This window comes from Chlorocebus sabaeus, chromosome 14 (assembly GCF_047675955.1).
Source record: "Chlorocebus sabaeus isolate Y175 chromosome 14, mChlSab1.0.hap1, whole genome shotgun sequence".
In the NCBI taxonomy this organism is placed as follows: Eukaryota; Metazoa; Chordata; class Mammalia; order Primates; family Cercopithecidae; genus Chlorocebus; species Chlorocebus sabaeus.
This window is the reverse complement of record NC_132917.1, coordinates 6944766-6964208: the sequence shown is the minus strand read 5'-3', so window position 1 is coordinate 6964208 and position 19443 is coordinate 6944766. Positions and strand designations below refer to the sequence as shown.

The window sequence follows — 19443 nt, the reverse complement described above, 5'->3', positions numbered from 1 at the left end:
CCTCAATCCCATACCGCTGATGTCCTGATACAAAGCGGGGATTTGGACACTGACGGAAGACGAGGTGAAGACGCACAGGGAAGAGGCAGCCGGCGGAAGACGGAGGATTGCAGCGATGCATTGATCTGTCCAGGAATGCCATAGATGGCTGGCAAACCACAGAAGCTGGAGGAGGCCAGGAGGGACTCTCCTGCAGGTTTCAGACCAGGCAGGGCCCTGCTGACACCTTGATTTCAGAATTCGGACCTCCAGGACTGAGCCAATATGTTTCTGCTATTGTGAGCCACCCAGTCTGTAGTGCTTTGTCACAGCAGCCAGAGCAGATCTGGAAGGGGTGTGGATTCAAGCCATGCAAGGCCAAGTGCAGAGAAAACAGTCAGAGGAGCTCAAACCAACCCTCTAGACCAGGGGGCAGCACGCCATGGCCCTTGGGTCCAATCCGGCTTCATCATCTGTTTCTGTTTTGTTTATCCGTACAGCTTTACTGGGACATAATTCCCGTACCACGCAATTCAGGTATTTAAAGTACACATTCAATGGTTTCCAGTGTGTTCACAGAGTTACGCAACCATCGCCACAGTCACTTCCACCCGCCTGTGTAAACAGTTTCACTGGAACACAGCCAAGGTAACTCACTGACCTCCTGTCGGCTGCTTCTGTGCTGCCAGGTGGAGTTGACAGTCGCAGCAGAGACCTACGGCCTGCGAGGCCAAGCACGCTCAGCATCTGCTCTTTAATGGGAGGCGTGTCTTATCCTCCGCTGCAGACGCCCACACGCTTTGCCACGTGGTTGGCATTTGAGGCTGTGCAGGAAGTGCTGTTGTAGGTGGACCTTTCCCTCATCCTGGCAACTGCCTTGAGACTGAGCTTCTCCATCTTTTAGATGAGGCTGACACACCTGCCTCAGAGGCTCTCCTGAGAAATGTCGTGAATGAGTCACAGACTTGAGCCCTTCACGCCTTGAGAAGCAGGCAGGGAGCAGAAGCCAACATGCCTCCTGCTGCTAATCCCTCAGCAGCTTCCCACAAACCCAGCACAAGATCCAGGGTTGCTCTGTGGCCTGCCAAGTCCTAAAAGGGTCTGTCCCTGTCATTATCTCTGACCACCTCCCCATCACATCACCTCTAACTGATTTAGTCATCATCTCTGACCACCTCCCCACTGCATCACCTCTAACTGATATAGTCATCATCTCTGACCACCTCCCCACTGCATCACCTCTAACTGATTTAGTCATCATCTCTGACCGCCTCCCCACTGCATCACCTCTAACTGATTTAGTCATCATCTCTGACCACCTCCCCATCACATCACCTCTAACTGATTTAGTCATCATCTCTGACCACCTCCCCATCACATCACCTCTAACTGATATAGTCATCATCTCTGACCACCTCCCCACTGCATCACCTCTAACTGATTTAGTCATCATCTCTGACCACCTCCCCATCACATCACCTCTAACTGATTTAGTCATCATCTCTGACCACCTCCCCACTGCATCACCTCTAACTGATTTAGTCATCATCTCTGACCACCTCCCCATCACATCACCTCTAACTGATTTAGTCATCATCTCTGACCACCTCCCCATCACATCACCTCTAACTGATTTAGTCATCATCTCTGACCACCTCCCCACTGCATCACCTCTAACTGATATAGTCATCATCTCTGACCACCTCCCCATCACATCACCTCTAACTGATTTAGTCATCATCTCTGACCACCTCCCCACTGCATCACCTCTAACTGATATAGTCATCATCTCTGACCACCTCCCCACTGCATCACCTCTAACTGATTTAGTCATCATCTCTGACCACCTCCCCATCACATCACCTCTAACTGATTTAGTCATCATCTCTGACCACCTCCCCACTGCATCACCTCTAACTGATATAGTCATCATCTCTGACCACCTCCCCACTGCATCACCTCTAACTGATTTAGTCATCATCTCTGACCGCCTCCCCACTGCATCACCTCTAACTGATTTAGTCATCATCTCTGACCACCTCCCCATCACATCACCTCTAACTGATTTAGTCATCATCTCTGACCACCTCCCCATCACATCACCTCTAACTGATATAGTCATCATCTCTGACCACCTCCCCACTGCATCACCTCTAACTGATTTAGTCATCATCTCTGACCACCTCCCCATCACATCACCTCTAACTGATTTAGTCATCATCTCTGACCACCTCCCCACTGCATCACCTCTAACTGATTTAGTCATCATCTCTGACCACCTCCCCATCACATCACCTCTAACTGATTTAGTCATCATCTCTGACCACCTCCCCATCACATCACCTCTAACTGATTTAGTCATCATCTCTGACCACCTCCCCACTGCATCACCTCTAACTGATATAGTCATCATCTCTGACCACCTCCCCACTGCATCACCTCTAACTGATTTAGTCATCATCTCTGACCACCTCCCCATCACATCACCTCTAACTGATTTAGTCATCATCTCTGACCACCTCCCCATCACATCACCTCTAACTGATTTAGTCATCATCTCTGACCACCTCCCCATCACATCACCTCTAACTGATTTAGTCATCATCTCTGACCACCTCCCCATCACATCACCTCTAACTGATTTAGTCATCATCTCTGACCACCTCCCCACTGCATCACCTCTAACTGATATAGTCATCATCTCTGACCACCTCCCCACTGCATCACCTCTAACTGATTTAGTCATCATCTCTGACCACCTCCCCATCACATCACCTCTAACTGATTTAGTCATCATCTCTGACCACCTCCCCATCACATCACCTCTAACTGATTTAGTCATCATCTCTGACCACCTCCCCACTGCATCACCTCTAACTGATTTAATCATCATCTCTGACCACCTCCCCATCACATCACCTCTAACTGATTTAGTCATCATCTCTGACCACCTCCCCATCACATCACCTCTAACTGATTTAGTCATCATCTCTGACCACCTCCCCATCACATCACCTCTAACTGATTTAGTCATCATCTCTGACCACCTCCCCATCACATCACCTCTAACTGATTTAGTCATCATCTCTGACCACCTCCCCATCACATCACCTCTAACTGATTTAGTCATCATCTCTGACCACCTCCCCATCACATCACCTCTAACTGATATAGTCATCATCTCTGACCACCTCCCCACTGCATCACCTCTAACTGATTTAGTCATCATCTCTGACCACCTCCCCATCACATCACCTCTAACTGATTTAGTCATCATCTCTGACCACCTCCCCACTGCATCACCTCTAACTGATTTAGTCATCATCTCTGACCACCTCCCCATCACATCACCTCTAACTGATTTAGTCATCATCTCTGACCACCTCCCCATCACATCACCTCTAACTGATTTAGTCATCATCTCTGACCACCTCCCCACTGCATCACCTCTAACTGATATAGTCATCATCTCTGACCACCTCCCCATCACATCACCTCTAACTGATTTAGTCATCATCTCTGACCACCTCCCCACTGCATCACCTCTAACTGATATAGTCATCATCTCTGACCACCTCCCCACTGCATCACCTCTAACTGATTTAGTCATCATCTCTGACCGCCTCCCCACTGCATCACCTCTAACTGATTTAGTCATCATCTCTGACCACCTCCCCATCACATCACCTCTAACTGATTTAGTCATCATCTCTGACCACCTCCCCATCACATCACCTCTAACTGATATAGTCATCATCTCTGACCACCTCCCCACTGCATCACCTCTAACTGATTTAGTCATCATCTCTGACCACCTCCCCATCACATCACCTCTAACTGATTTAGTCATCATCTCTGACCACCTCCCCACTGCATCACCTCTAACTGATTTAGTCATCATCTCTGACCACCTCCCCATCACATCACCTCTAACTGATTTAGTCATCATCTCTGACCACCTCCCCATCACATCACCTCTAACTGATTTAGTCATCATCTCTGACCACCTCCCCACTGCATCACCTCTAACTGATATAGTCATCATCTCTGACCACCTCCCCACTGCATCACCTCTAACTGATTTAGTCATCATCTCTGACCACCTCCCCATCACATCACCTCTAACTGATTTAGTCATCATCTCTGACCACCTCCCCATCACATCACCTCTAACTGATTTAGTCATCATCTCTGACCACCTCCCCATCACATCACCTCTAACTGATTTAGTCATCATCTCTGACCACCTCCCCATCACATCACCTCTAACTGATTTAGTCATCATCTCTGACCACCTCCCCACTGCATCACCTCTAACTGATATAGTCATCATCTCTGACCACCTCCCCACTGCATCACCTCTAACTGATTTAGTCATCATCTCTGACCACCTCCCCATCACATCACCTCTAACTGATTTAGTCATCATCTCTGACCACCTCCCCATCACATCACCTCTAACTGATTTAGTCATCATCTCTGACCACCTCCCCACTGCATCACCTCTAACTGATTTAATCATCATCTCTGACCACCTCCCCATCACATCACCTCTAACTGATTTAGTCATCATCTCTGACCACCTCCCCATCACATCACCTCTAACTGATTTAGTCATCATCTCTGACCACCTCCCCATCACATCACCTCTAACTGATTTAGTCATCATCTCTGACCACCTCCCCATCACATCACCTCTAACTGATTTAGTCATCATCTCTGACCACCTCCCCACTGCATCACCTCTAACTGATTTAGTCATCATCTCTGACCACCTCCCCACTGCATCACCTCTAACTGATTTAGTCATCATCTCTGACCACCTCCCCATCACATCACCTCTAACTGATATAGTCATCATCTCTGACCACCTCCCCATCACATCACCTCTAACTGATTTAGTCATCATCTCTGACCACCTCCCCACTGCATCACCTCTAACTGATTTAGTCATCATCTCTGACCACCTCCCCATCACATCACCTCTAACTGATATAGTCATCATCTCTGACCACCTCCCCATCACATCACCTCTAACTGATATAGTCATCATCTCTGACCACCTCCCCATCACATCACCTCTAACTGATATAGTCATCATCTCTGACCACCTCCCCATCACATCACCTCTAACTGATATAGTCATCATCTCTGACCACCTCCCCATCACATCACCTCTAACTGATATAGTCATCATCTCTGACCACCTCCCCATCACATCACCTCTAACTGATATAGTCATCATCTCTGACCACCTCCCCATCACATCACCTCTAACTGATTTAGTCATCATCTCTGACCACCTCCCCACTGCATCACCTCTAACTGATTTAGACATCATCTCTGACCACCTCCCCATTGCATCACCTCTAACTGATTTAGTCATCATCTCTGACCACCTCCCCACTGCATCACCTCTAACTGATTTAGTCATCATCTCTGACCACCTCCCCACTGCATCACCTCTAACTGATTTAGTCATCATCTCTGACCACCTCCCCACTGCATCACCTCTAACTGATTTAGTCATCATCTCTGACCACCTCCCCATCACATCACCTCTAACTGATATAGTCATCATCTCTGACCACCTCCCCATCACATCACCTCTAACTGATATAGTCATCATCTCTGACCACCTCCCCATCACATCACCTCTAACTGATATAGTCATCATCTCTGACCACCTCCCCACTGCATCACCTCTAACTGATATAGTCATCATCTCTGACCACCTCCCCATCACATCACCTCTAACTGATTTAGTCATCATCTCTGACCACCTCCCCATCACATCACCTCTAACTGATATAGTCATCATCTCTGACCACCTCCCCATCACATCACCTCTAACTGATTTAGTCATCATCTCTGACCACCTCCCCACTGCATCACCTCTAACTGATTTAGTCATCATCTCTGACCACCTCCCCATTGCATCACCTCTAACTGATTTAGTCATCATCTCTGACCACCTCCCCACTGCATCACCTCTAACTGATTTAGTCATCATCTCTGACCACCTCCCCACTGCATCACCTCTAACTGATTTAGTCATCATCTCTGACCACCTCCCCACTGCATCACCTCTAACTGATTTAGTCATCATCTCTGACCACCTCCCCACTGCATCACCTCTAACTGATTTAGTCATCATCTCTGACCACCTCCCCATCACATCACCTCTAACTGATTTAGTCATCATCTCTGACCACCTCCCCATCACATCACCTCTAACTGATATAGTCATCATCTCCGACCACCTCCCCACTGCATCACCTCTAACTGATTTAGTCATCATCTCTGACCACCTCCCCATCACATCACCTCTAACTGATTTAGTCATCATCTCTGACCACCTCCCCATCACATCACCTCTAACTGATATAGTCATCATCTCTGACCACCTCCCCACTGCATCACCTCTAACTGATTTAGTCATCATCTCTGACCACCTCCCCACTGCATCACCTCTAACTGATTTAGTCATCATCTCTGACCACCTCCCCATCACATCACCTCTAACTGATATAGTCATCATCTCTGACCACCTCCCCATCACATCACCTCTAACTGATTTAGTCATCATCTCTGACCACCTCCCCATCACATCACCTCTAACTGATTTAGTCATCATCTCTGACCACCTCCCCACTGCATCACCTCTAACTGATTTAGTCATCATCTCTGACCACCTCCCCATCACATCACCTCTAACTGATATAGTCATCATCTCTGACCACCTCCCCATCACATCACCTCTAACTGATTTAGTCATCATCTCTGACCACCTCCCCATCACATCACCTCTAACTGATTTAGTCATCATCTCTGACCACCTCCCCATCACATCACCTCTAGCTGATTTAGTCATCATCTCTGACCACCTCCCCATTGCATCACCTCTAGCTGATTTATTAGGTTCTGTGTGCTTGCTGGTTTATCATCTCTGTCCCTAAACAGAACGTAGGCTCCATAGAAGGACGTATCTGTCTCATGCACCACTGTATCTCAGCTCCTAGAGCAGTACCCAGTGCACAGTAGGTGATAAATATGTGTTGAAAGCACACGTTAATATTAAGCAACACGAGGGTCCTTTATCAACTCCAAAGGCTGCACAGGCATTACCACCTAGGGCCAGGGTCCCCAACCCCTGGGCCATGGACTGGCAGTGGTCTGTGGCCTGTTAGGAACCAGAGTGCACAGCAGGAGTGAGCAGTGGGGGGTGGGCGGAGCAAATGAGCAAAGCTTCATCTGTATTTACAGCTGCTCCCCATCGCTCACGTTACCGCCTGAGCCCCCCCTCCTGTCAGATCAGCAGCAGCATTAGCTTCTCATAGGAGCACAAACCCTGTTGTGAACTGTTGATGCTAGGGATCTAGGTTGCACATTTCTTATATGAGAATCTAGTGCCTGATGATCTGTCCCTGTCTCCCATCACCCCCAGATGGGACCATCTAGTTATAGGAAAGCAAGCTCAGGGCTCCCACTGATTCCACATGATGGTGAGTAATAGAATTGTTTCATAATATATTACAATGTAATCACGACATACATAAAGTGCACAATAAATGCAACGTGGTGAATCATCCCAAGTCCGTCTCCCTGCCCAGTCTGTGGAAAAACTGCCTTCCACAAAGTGAGTCCCTGGTGCCAAAAAGGGTGGGGACCACTGACCTAGGAATTTTTCCACTCCTTCCTTGCTATCCATTCCTGTTACTCCCTTGCTTATCTCAGGGCCTCAAGAGAAAGCTCTTTGTTAAGTGCTAGGCAAGGATTACCTAAACATGGTCAGTAGATCATGACCAAGGCCATGAGTCCCATGCAAGCGATCTGAAGTCTGATGCTGAAGGCCCATCAGACAACGAATGTGATGCGCGTTGACACTAACTTTGGGCCAGGGCTTCCATCAGGATAACCCTATACCAGCAAAAACCCAGCAGGAAGCACATCTACTAGCTCTTTCTATCCAGGAGACCTTTGTCCTATAGGCAAGTCTGGAAACACTAAAGATACACACACACACACACACACACACACACACACAGTCTCTGTCTGAGATCAAAGTTCTAGGTGAATCACCTCCTACCTGTGTCCGATGCCAGATCACAGATGCCCGGGAGTGGCCCAGCTTGTTCCGGCAGGGTCCCTTATCATAGTGTATCAGAAGGAAATCATCCTGTGAGGGGCAGAGACAGAGACAGCGTGAACGAGCGGTCCCTGCTCAGTTCGGTGTGTATCACGGCCATTGATGTACTTCTTCTCCTATGCTCACAATAAGTGGAGACATGAGGGAGGTGACACAGGGAAGGGCGCGCACCTGGGAACACCTGGCCACAGCCACTGCAGGCCCAGGCTGCTCCTCCCCAGGGCCTCCTTTCATCACCCAGCAGCCCTGGACAGCACAGCTTCGGGCTCTAGAGGGAGCTCTGGAGCACACTTCAGGCCCAGCCCAAAGAAGGGACTCCCCAGCACAGTGGCTGGCTTCTGAGCTTGTGGGAAAGAAGGGATCTCGTGGGAACACAGGGCTACTGAACACGCAGGTCACGGTTGCTCCAAAGAGCTCCTGCTGGCCCCGGCTGTGTGTAATTCCACCAGAGTGCCTCTGCCCTGGCAGCTTCCTGCTGCAGTGACAGGGCTATTCCCGGGATTGGATGATTTTCTTTGTTGCTGGCCCATCCCCCTCCGTCGGGTCGGGCTTCTCACCTAGAAAGTGCTTCCTCTTCACTCAGGCCACTCGATTTTCCTCATGATTCAAGATCCAGCCCGGGAAGAACTTTCCATCTGCATCTTCTCAGACCATCCTGAGTGGGCAGTGGCCCTCTGCACGCCTGTGGATGCCTCCCTCCAGGCGTCCTCCACCTCACCTCCATCGCCTGGAGCTGGGACCCTCACACAAGCTGGTCTCTCTAACTGTGTTCCCTAGCTCAGCGCTTGGCACCCAGATCTCAACAACTACCCACGGGCATGAGGGGAACGGCATGTTTATACCCAGCCCTCTGTGCGTCCAGGACCGGGAGGCGCCGTTTTCAATCCTGATCAGTGAAGGAGATGGTGAGGCACAGGGCACCAGGGAGGCGCAAGGCTGCTGATTCTTTTACCGAGGCTGTAAAACGACAGCTGCTTTTTCAGAAAAGAGCAAACAAACACAGGGCCCAGTGTGCCTCAGGGAACAGGAAGTCACTCTTCCAAAAAACAGGAGGAGCAGGACAGGGGTCGCGGCCTTCTGCTCCTTTCAATCAACTCTGGTAAGATAGTTTGGGGGATGCACCCGGCCTTCCTCTCCTTGTGGGGAGGATACCAGCTTTGAGTTTGCTGATTTTGGGGGTCAAGCCTCCTGGTGTCTGAACGTACAGTGAATGGAGAGCCATCAAATCCTGGCTGTCACAGGTGCAGTAGCAGGAGGCTTTGGCTGGGGCCTGGGGTCCCAGCTACCACTGTCCGCCTCGCTTCTGTACTTAGACGCCTCATCTGTGAGGGGAAGGGCAGGAACAGGCAAACACAAAGTCACTCTGGCCACACCTTTCTCTTCTACGAGGCTATTTCTGTCCACCTCCATCACCGTGAGCTTTCTCCTCCTTGAACTCTTAACCGAAATTTCCTTTGTGCTGATGTTACTTCACACGCCACTGAGATGAGCTCATTCTCCATTTGTGTGCCTCCATTTTCCAGACTGCCTCTCGCAAGGTCTGGCACTGTGGGCTCTTTAAACGGTTTTGAATTTAAACATTTCTGAAACGCAACTTAAACATTTCTGAAACTCAAACCAAATCCTGTGTACTACCCAGTTGAGAAGTGGTTACTGACCTCTGCCAGCAGACATGGACAAGCCTGGCTGCACATCCGAGTCAGCTGGGCAGCTTTTGGAAGCTGAAGATGCTGACTCCGAGGTCTGAGGCAGGGCCCAGTCCTCAAGCTCCCTAAGTGATTCTGATCCATCCTATCCTTGGGAAGCACAGGCCTCTGCGGGGGCCAGGCCCCTGATCTTGGTACACAGGGGCCGTCGTCTGGGCCTCACCTTATCTTTCCAGCATCTCTGGCCAGGCCACGTATGAGTTCACATTCTCCTTCATCGTGCCCAGGTCTTTGGTGGTAACCTGGCTCAGCACATTCTGTCCTCCCTGGTGAACAAACTCACTCAGCCTTCAAGTCCTCAGCTACCCTGTGGCCCCGAGACCCAGTAACCTCCTGACTCCTCCTTGGGGTCGACAGGGACTTTATACCCTTAGCCATGCAGCTTCCTTCATAGCCTTGTGTCCGGATCATGCCTTACGGGGCTCCTCTGGGAGATGACGAGCTCCTCAAGGTCAAGAACTTCACCCCCCACCCCCATCCCCGCCCTCATCTCACCAGACCCACATGGGGTCCAACGGAGCAGAGTTGCTGACACGCAGTCAGATTTCATGAACAAAATGAATGCTTATTTAAAAAGCACTTTTCTTATCCCCTGATAAAAGCACTCAAATATGGTTTTACAATATAGAAATGATTGACTTGTGATTTTTAATTTCCTGATGAAGCCCTGGGGCTTAACAATCCCAGGAGCAGCAGGAACCGGGATCTATTTCTGTGGCAGGGAATACTTTCCTCCTATTGTTCAGAGAGAAGTTCCATTCACCTCCAGGGTGGGACGAAACAATGGTGCATGCTCCGGGAAGCTGCAGTCCGGGAGAGGGCTGGTGAAAGCGCAAACGCCCCAGAGCAATGCTAGCCCCTTCAGCTTTAAATTGTCCACTCGAACTCTGCCTTGACACAGCCTGATATAACACAAAGATGTGGTTTTTAGAGTTTGAAAGATCAGGGCTGGTTCCTTTCCTTACTAGTTTGAGAAAGATAAACCTCTCTGGCCTTCCTCATTCCAACTCACTGAAATACTGTGTGTGTTAAGGGAAGCAGGTATCCAGAGCAAATTGTATAATGCTGATCTGGAACAATGACCTCAATAAACATCAACTATCTACTGCCAAAAAATACATAAAAGAAAGAAACGGCACATGTCCCTTTCTACAGTACATAGCAAACGTTGGGCCAGCACTGATCACTGAGAAGCAGTGAGGATTCAAGGGGAGATGGGCTCGGCCAGGGGCAGATGAGGAGAGGGAAGCAGGGGAGGAGAGGGAGTAAGGACCACGATAGGGAGGAGGCAGTCTGAAATATTCCTAACTCCTGGATGTCTGCATGTGCCAGAAAGCACGCTTGGGGGAAAGAGGAGAGAAAAGCTCCGTGGAAAGCCCTCCTCCCTCCTCTGAGTGCTCTTGGCTGGCTTCAGGCAGTGCATTTCCGTGCTTGTCCTAAATCACTATTAATGTCTTCAGTAAAGGGCTCCAACAGCAGACTCCCCTTCCTTCACATCCGCTTCCTCTGGCCACAGGGTCATTTTTCTTCATGTACAAAGAAAACATAGGAAACCCTGCACGGTCATGAGGATGATGCCTCTGATGGAGGCAAAGCACAGCCTGGTTCCTCTCCATCCACAAGAGGCGGAACCTGCTTTAGGGTGGAGCTGGACAGGGAGGGCCTTCCTCAGCGACTAGAGCAGAGAAGACACACTCCTGTGCTGGAATGAGAAAAACAGCAGCTTCCCTCCTCGTCCCTGTCACTCGGTCCAAGCAGCCTGAGGAAACCAAACTTCTGTCAGTCCCTTTCTAACGCAGCTCCTAAATGACCCGCAAGGGGCTCTGTGACAAGGGGCAGGAAAGCTGACATTTCACTTTCTTCCTTCTTTAAGGAAAGTTACAAAGAATAATAAATTGTGGGCCAGATATTAGATATTATATCATAACTCAATGATCAGTTTTCAAAAAAAAAAAAAAAAAAAAAACTGGAACACAGTAAAATGCAAAAATAAATAAATAAATAAATAAATAAGACCTTGAAGGCCCTAAAAAATTTGGTAAGGCTTCAGATGTCACTCCACAAATCCCCTTGAGGACTTGAGCTAAAGAAAACTCATCTTGTCATGCGGATTCATTAAGCTTGCCTAGGAAGTAAAAATGAAGCCTCAGGATAGAAGATGGTGATATTTTACCCAGATTTGGTCAGCCACATCAGATTCTACTATTAATTTAGTAATTTAAAATTCATAAAGAGACAACAGGCCTTTCAAAGGAACAATTCCAAAAGCAGCAATCTAATTTTTTAAGGTAGCCTTTATATTACAGACCTGTTATATCATACGTAATATTCCATCTCAAAGAGACACTCGTTTTCTTCTAGACAAATCTCTCAGCCTGTGCTTCATTCCACTTTGCCCATTGGTCTGAACCACTTCTCCTTCACCTTGGAAGCCAGAGGTGACCCATCTCAGCCACTGGGTGCCACGTTGAACTGCTCTGAGATAGCCCCATGGTATGAATGCTTGCCCAGAAACACTGGTAAGAAAGAACAGTCTCTGGACAGAGGAACTGCTAACATGGGAAGCATGGACTTGTTCTGATTGCCACACACTCCCATAACCCACTTTATTTGAATGAGACCTGAATGGCTTAATACTATTATTGGATGGACTGGATACATTCATCCTTGCTGTGCAGAACAGACATAAATATATCCCTTCGTGACACACGACTTCATTTGCTTGGACTGTCCTAGCTACAATGGTTGCAATAGATAAGTAGGCTGCTATTTAATTATAGTTTTATTTATTTATTTTTATTTTTTGAGATGGAGTCTTGCTCTGTTGCCCAGGCTGGAGTGCAGTGGTGCCATCTCAGCTCACTGCAACCTGAGCCTCCCAGGTTCAAGCAATTCTTGTGCCTCAGGCTCCCATGTAGCTAGGACTGCCAGTGCATGCCACCATTGTATTTTGAGTAGAAATAGGGTTTCACTATGTTGCCTAGGCTGGTCTCCAACTCCTGACCTCAGGTGATCTGACCACCTAGGCCTCCCAAAGTGCTGGGAATGCAGGCATGAGCCACCATGCCCTGCCTAATTATAGTTCCTTTAAAAGTATGCACCAATAAACCCTTCTAAACTAAAATCATAGCTTCATCATTTTGGCAAGATGCCCACGCCCTAATATGGGCAAGGAAGGAGAATGAGAAGTGAAATAGCAGCAACCTGTGCATCAGGCCTCAAAGCTCCAGAAAAGCGTGGGCCTGGGAGGTTGTGCCTTCCTGTCAGGGACATGGCTCCTGCAGGCATACACAGAGTGGTGTGTCTAAGACACATTCAAGCAGAGCACATGTGGGAGAAGGTTGCCATATGAAGCTAGAACTCCCATTCTGCCAGACAGCAAAGGGTTTGCATGTTTTCCTGCCCTGTAGATGACATGAGTGTCAATGAAGTCTTAAAACTGGCCCCAAGCCCAATAGCTCCCCAGCCCCGGCTTCTGTCTGTCCTCACTATCCTGAACACCAGGAAGAAACCCTGATCAAGAACCCAGGAGCCAAATCTGGTGTACTCTGATTTTGGATTTCCAGCCCCCAGAACCATGAGAAACAAACATCTGTCATTTAACCTGCCTCATCTATGATATTATGTCACAGCAGCCCAAACTGACAATGATAGTCCCCGCTTAGACAAAATCTATGATCCTAAAACCCCTTTAAATCCCAGGCTGGATCCTGAACCTCCATGAAGTGTTTAGGCCCCAGAACCATACAAGTCACAGAGGCTTCGGTCACCGTGGCGCTCATGAGTTAATGTTTTCCCAAACCCAGGAGAAACACCAAACAGTGTTCCTTCGCTGTTCCACAGGAGTAAGCACCAAGCTCTTTAGGAAATAGCTGGTCCAGTTTTCTCATTCCAAATCTAAACCTCAAAGCTAAATGCGCAAGGTGACATTGAAGGCCGTACTCACGTCCAGAGACTCCAGGCAGTACCAGCAGAAGGCGTGCTTGCAGTTCTTGCACATCATCTGGGCGCAGCCTTCGTCTCGCTCGATGTAGACCCTGCACTTGGGGCAGCGCTTGATGGGCGCATCGTCCTCTTCCATTTTGAACGCAGCACTGTGGGAGAAACGGCGTGAGGACCCTGCACAGACAGACCCCACAGGAGACCCAGGAGCATCGGCTATGCTGGAAGCATCAGCTCCACTTCACAGACTGAGTTCTCTTGGTATTAGATGAAAAAAAAAAAACAAAAAACAAAAAACAAAGAACCAGAAACTCCAGAAAAAAAAAAAAATTAACCAAAACACTGTGAATCAGCCAATTTGAGTTAGGAAAAATTAAAAAAAAAAAAAACCAGCAACATCAGCACGTATCTAAATTTAGAGATATTATGTATATAGACAAAAGAAAATACAGCAAAAGGCTTATTATAACGGAGGTATCTGAATAATCATGTTAAGGCCAAACAGTGTCTGCTCAGTCACAGAGCTGTCTACTTTCCAAAGGGTTGATATAAATTGTATGTACTTTACTGTTAAAAGAAAAATAAATAAATGTTGCAAATGCACACACATAAACACACACCATTCACTTGGATAGATCCACCTGGCTCTTCTTACAAAATTGTTTTCCTCAGAAGTTGGCTAGGTCTGCAGGGTTAGCACAAAGGGCTTTAAGCTGATGTCAGGGTTGGCTCTGCTACAAACTAGCTGGGAAGCAACTCTCCAAGCCCTAGTTTTCTCATCAGTGTGACCGTGAGAAAAGGTTCCGTGTGACAAGAGCACAGTGCAGGGTTGCAGCTTTTATGAAGTGCTTGATAAGGGGCAGCAGTAGTTCAATGTTGCTAAGAAAGATAACACAGACATCAGGTATGACTCACCTCATGCTGTTAAGTTTTAAAAGATGGGTAAGAACATTCATAAAAGCATCTGAAGGAATAAATGACAAACTGTTAAGAGAAGTGATCACTGATTATGGGGGTGCATTTGCTATATTGTTGAACTCGCTAAGTTAAACCAACATCAGCAGGAGAAAATGCATCCCTCCTTTGCAGTGAGCAGCTTTTTCAGAATTTAACACATGTGTGAGTATATATTCACTGAAGTTGAGCAAATTCTGGCATTCTGAGTGCATTCTGGCTGAAGGATCTCTCACAAGCTTCCTAGTCAATATGAGCATTAAATGTAGTTTCACCTTAGTATGAGCTGTCTGATGACTGGCAGTGAACAATCCTCCACTTGGGGTGCACATTCCCACTGAACGTGACTGTTTGATCCATTAGTAGAAGGCAACAGAATAAAAAATAATGAGAGAAGCAGTATGTCCTCCTAATTAGGAGCACAGAGTCTTGAGACAGACAGATCCTAGCTGTGCTATTTATAACTTATGTTGTCTCAGTTTCCTCGTCTGCAAAACAGAATAAGGCTAATAGCATCCATCTCTACAGGCTGTCGTGAGAATTACAGAGGTGGCACATGTTAAGCGCAGAAGCCAGCACATAAGTACCAGGCACTCGATAAACAGTAGCTATTATTAAGAACTGTTACAGAAAGATAACACAATGGTCACTAGCTCAAATGCTTCCAATTTAAAAGCAAACTGCAGACCAACCTGGCCACGCAGGATGTGATAAAGAATGAACTAAGGTTGCTACAAGGAGCAAATGAGATAGCATATGTGTAAATGTTTCCAGAGAGATCCAGCACACAGCCAGCTCTGAGCAAACCATAGCCCTGGCTTCCTTCTGAGAATGACTTTGATTTTGCAAAAAGCTGGAAGTCATGAGACACCGAATCTGGTGATCGAGGTTGGTTTTCAGGTTAGATAACATTGTTTCGGTTTGAAAGCCAGGTGTCACCTTAAAGCTAAGAAACCAGTTTTCTCATGTGACTCACAAGATGATTTTGAAAGAAACGGCAGGAACACCTGTACAGTGTCTCCTGGGGAGACATTTCAAGATGAAAACAGTTAAAATATGCAAGTTCTGGTGTACTGTGCTATGCATAAAATTTTGCATGATATAGACAATGGTTTTCAAATATTTCCTAGTATCTGAGTTGGATTTAAAATTATTACTAATAACATTTACTGTAAACTCATTATAAATGCAGACAAGAGTTTTGACAGTTTAATCACAATCTACATGTGGCCCAGCATCTTGAAGGGGCGGGCAGGTGATGCTAAATGAGTGAAGTGGTCAAGGGGCTGGATAAAAACATGGGTGAGGAGAAGACTTAACCCAAAAAAAAAAAAAACAAAAAAAAACCCTCCAATACAAAAACTAGCTGAGTGCCTTCTCACTTATAAATGGCAGCTGATAGGCAGCCTCAGTTCCAGGGGGACAAGAAGGAGCATGAGGACTGTGGGGCTTTGGCCCAGGAGGTGCCCCAGGCAAGGGCCGCTGCTCTGCTGTGCTGGCTGCCAGCAGGGGGAGGCAGGCTCGGAGAGGCTCAGGATTCAGATTTCCCAGAGAAGCCAGAAATTCCAGTTTTTATGTGACATCTTCTGATGTTTAAAAATCCACAAAATGAGATTTCTGAATTTTGATTTAGGTCGCCTTTGGAGAATAATTTAAATGAGACTAGAATGTCACAGATAAAGAAAACTAAGTCATCAGGCTCCAAACACTCACCAGCCTCCATCTAAAGTTTTGAAGCCTCTAAGATGCCAAGTACAAGTGAAGTATAAGTACAAGTGGTTTGTGCTTGCAGCTGCCTGCCTGATGTAGGCTGCTCAGAAAGGCACAGGCCCTGTGCGTCAGGAGCTCAACCTCATGGCAGAATCGGCCCTGTCAATGGAAGAACTCCAATCCAATTATGTCCAGGGTTGTAACAATGCAGACAATCTCAGGGGGAACACAGAGGGTGGAGGTCCCAACCCTGTCCTGGGAACTGGGAAGCTTGATAAAGGGATGTGATCTCCACCTGAAGTGTGGCAGGAGCCCCCAGGGAAAGGAGGAGGGTGGAGCAGGGCGCTCCAGACACAGGAAGAGAGGTTTGCCCAGAAGGAGACCAGGGGTGTGTGGCAGGGACCCTGAGAAGGTCTGGGGCTAGAACAGGGCACAGGGGTCACGTGGAAAGGAACGGGAGTTGCGGACAGTGGAATGGGAAGAGGGGCACACAGGGAGCAGCTGGTGAGCACACCCTGGGGAGGGTGGTGGGCAGAGTGGCAGCTCCTCTATGAGGATCCTGGACTCAACAGGAACAGGGTCAAGTGTCTAGTGGAACCATGTGACCTTGCAGATTTTGTAGGACAAAAACACCTGGATATGATCAACTTCCTATGCATCAACCTACGAAATGTCAAAGTACAGAGCACAGTGCGGCAGCATCCTCCTGGGCAAACAGCCCGACTATGGCTGCAGGGGAGGCTGCCACCAGGGAGTGTCTTCCCATCCCCTTCCAGACAGTATTTATGACCGGGGCACCCTACTCCTGCTCTTGTTCCTGTATCCCCATTTCAGATCACCTTCAACACAGTGAAGTCTTGGAGAAACTTCAGGTACTGCAGGACTTGCAACCCTTAGAAGTCACAAACCATGCATGCATTTGTCATTCTAGCCGAGCCGTGTTAAGTGTGGTTCTCACACACCTTTCTATTTCCAGGGTCTCACACAGTGCCTGGTACATAGTTCTCAAAAATAAATAGACATACAAATAATGACAGGCTTGAGAGAGGCTCAAGAGGTACAGTGTGTGTTAGGGTTGACTGAGCCACAGCCACTTACACTGTAACAGCACTTTTAGGAAGAAACATGCCTGCCTGCTTCTCCTGGCCCACAGCCCACGCCTTTGTGGCAGAGTGTGTACAAAGGGTACCTGGTCTCCCCGGGAAGGAAGGTGATCGGCATGGTCTCCGGGCAGCCCTGGCCAGGGTGCCAGCTGGCTTTGCAGGTGGAACAGAATTCCATATGGCAGGCTTTGCACTGCACTGGCTGGGGGGTCTGCAGCCCCACGTCCTGGAGCTGACACACAGCCTGGCAGGTGGACGCTGGGCACCAAGTCCGACAGGGATCAAACAGCACCTCTGGTATAGGGAGACAAAATGGGCAAATCAAACTTAAGCCAGAGGGTCATGTGGGCTTCAGAGGAAGGAGCCCCTCAGTGCACGGACAGGAGGAACACGTCCAGGTAATACAGCCAGCATCACCAGCCGTAACCGAAGCACTGCCCAAGTCACCCTTCCGCCTCCACCTCCCAACTTCTCCCTTCATGCAACAGACCTCCAGACACCCCAGGCATCCCTCAGGAATGCTGCTTCTGTCCCTGGAATGCCCTTGGAGCCCTGGGTCAGCCCTGCTTGCCTCCGGGACTCAGCTCACAGCTCAAAGGCCTCCACATTCTGGAAAGCTTGTCCCACCTGCCTGTCAGGTTTCTCTGAGCAACACACATCGTGCTAGCTCATCTGCCTCCCCTAGGGGACAGCTTTCTGAAGCCGGGCCCCTGATGTGCCCGTGTTGGGCACACGACCAGCACCAGGAAAACGCTGTTAGGAGACGGAAAGGAAGAGGGAAGAAGATGGCTGGATTATTCTTCTAACCAAATGGTTCACCTGCCTAAGATGGCCTCCCCTTCTCAAATCCAAGCCATGAGTTAACTACGGAGTGAAACCAACCCTTCAAGGGCCAGATTTTCTCTCCGAATCACAGCGCACATTTCTAAGAGCCCAATCTTATGGAACTGGCCAAGAAGCTTATTTCTAAAAACAGGACACCTTGACACATCTATTTCTTCACATCCTTGTCCAAAAATTGCATTTCTTTAAATTATTGGCTGCCCTTTGTAAGGAGACTGGTTGTTCACTTCATCTTCCCTCTTGTCCAGCATGACGCCGAATTCTCGATGAGGGGCCACCCCAGGGAGAAGGAAGGCTCTGCCAGAAAGCTCTCCGAGGCCAGTGCAATGTGGGTTATTTCCAAAGGCGTTCTGGTAGGCCACTGGTTTCTAAGTTTTCAGCAGGGCTCTTCTTGGGAAGTCGTCATCCGTCGGGACAACTGAGTTTCAGAGATGACTTGAAAGGCGATGACAAGTCCTTGCAAACATCCGGGCCCTGTGACTGGCAGCCGGGCAGCTCCCGCTTACCTGCATCACACATGGGATTCCTCTCACTGGAATCCACAACAGGCTGGCGCCACGCGTGGACCAGGACTTCACCTACACGCATTGCCACGGGACCAGCAGCAAATTAACGACGAATCACCAGCTGGGTGTCCTGACGGTGCACACGCATATGTACGTGTAAGGCTCTGTGTGTTTACATGTTCCCCAAATACACGGGGAAGCCAGATTCAGCGCTCTAGAAACCATCTTGTGTAGGGTCTAGCTTTGAAATAATCTAGTCATCTAATCCAGGGGCTGGCAAACTTCCTCTGTAGAGGGTCGGATAGTCATCATAGAAGTCGAGGACCAAGTTGTTTCTGGGTTTCTGTAGTAACTACTGGGTTTTGCTGTTGCAGCACAAAAGCAGACACAGTGACCTGGAGATGAATGTTCCAGCAAAACTTGACAGCAGCAGGAGGCCACTGGCTGGACTGGATTTGGCCCACTGGCCATGGCAGGCTGACCCTTGATCTCCTCTGGCTGCTCCCTGCATTTTTTTTAAAGCGTGAATTAATCAACAGCACAAAAACTGT

General features: G+C 48.3%; 1 protein-coding gene across 5 annotated transcripts in view; it reads right to left on the bottom strand.

The window, feature by feature from the left end:
* RNF144A (ring finger protein 144A) overlaps positions 1-19443 on the bottom strand; it is a 127201-nt gene that overhangs the window by 11659 nt on the left and 96099 nt on the right. For 4 of the 5 annotated variants that reach the window (XM_007971574.3, XM_038006518.2, XM_007971578.3 and 1 more), the window contains 3 exons: positions 17630-17837; positions 13781-13928; positions 8069-8158 (listed from right to left, as the gene is read on the bottom strand). In XM_007971574.3, the coding sequence (XP_007969765.1) occupies positions 8069-8158; positions 13781-13928; positions 17630-17837 (446 nt within the window). The remainder of the gene's footprint in view (positions 1-8068; positions 8159-13780; positions 13929-17629; positions 17838-19443) is intronic. The other variant, XM_073022755.1, reaches the window with a different exon arrangement.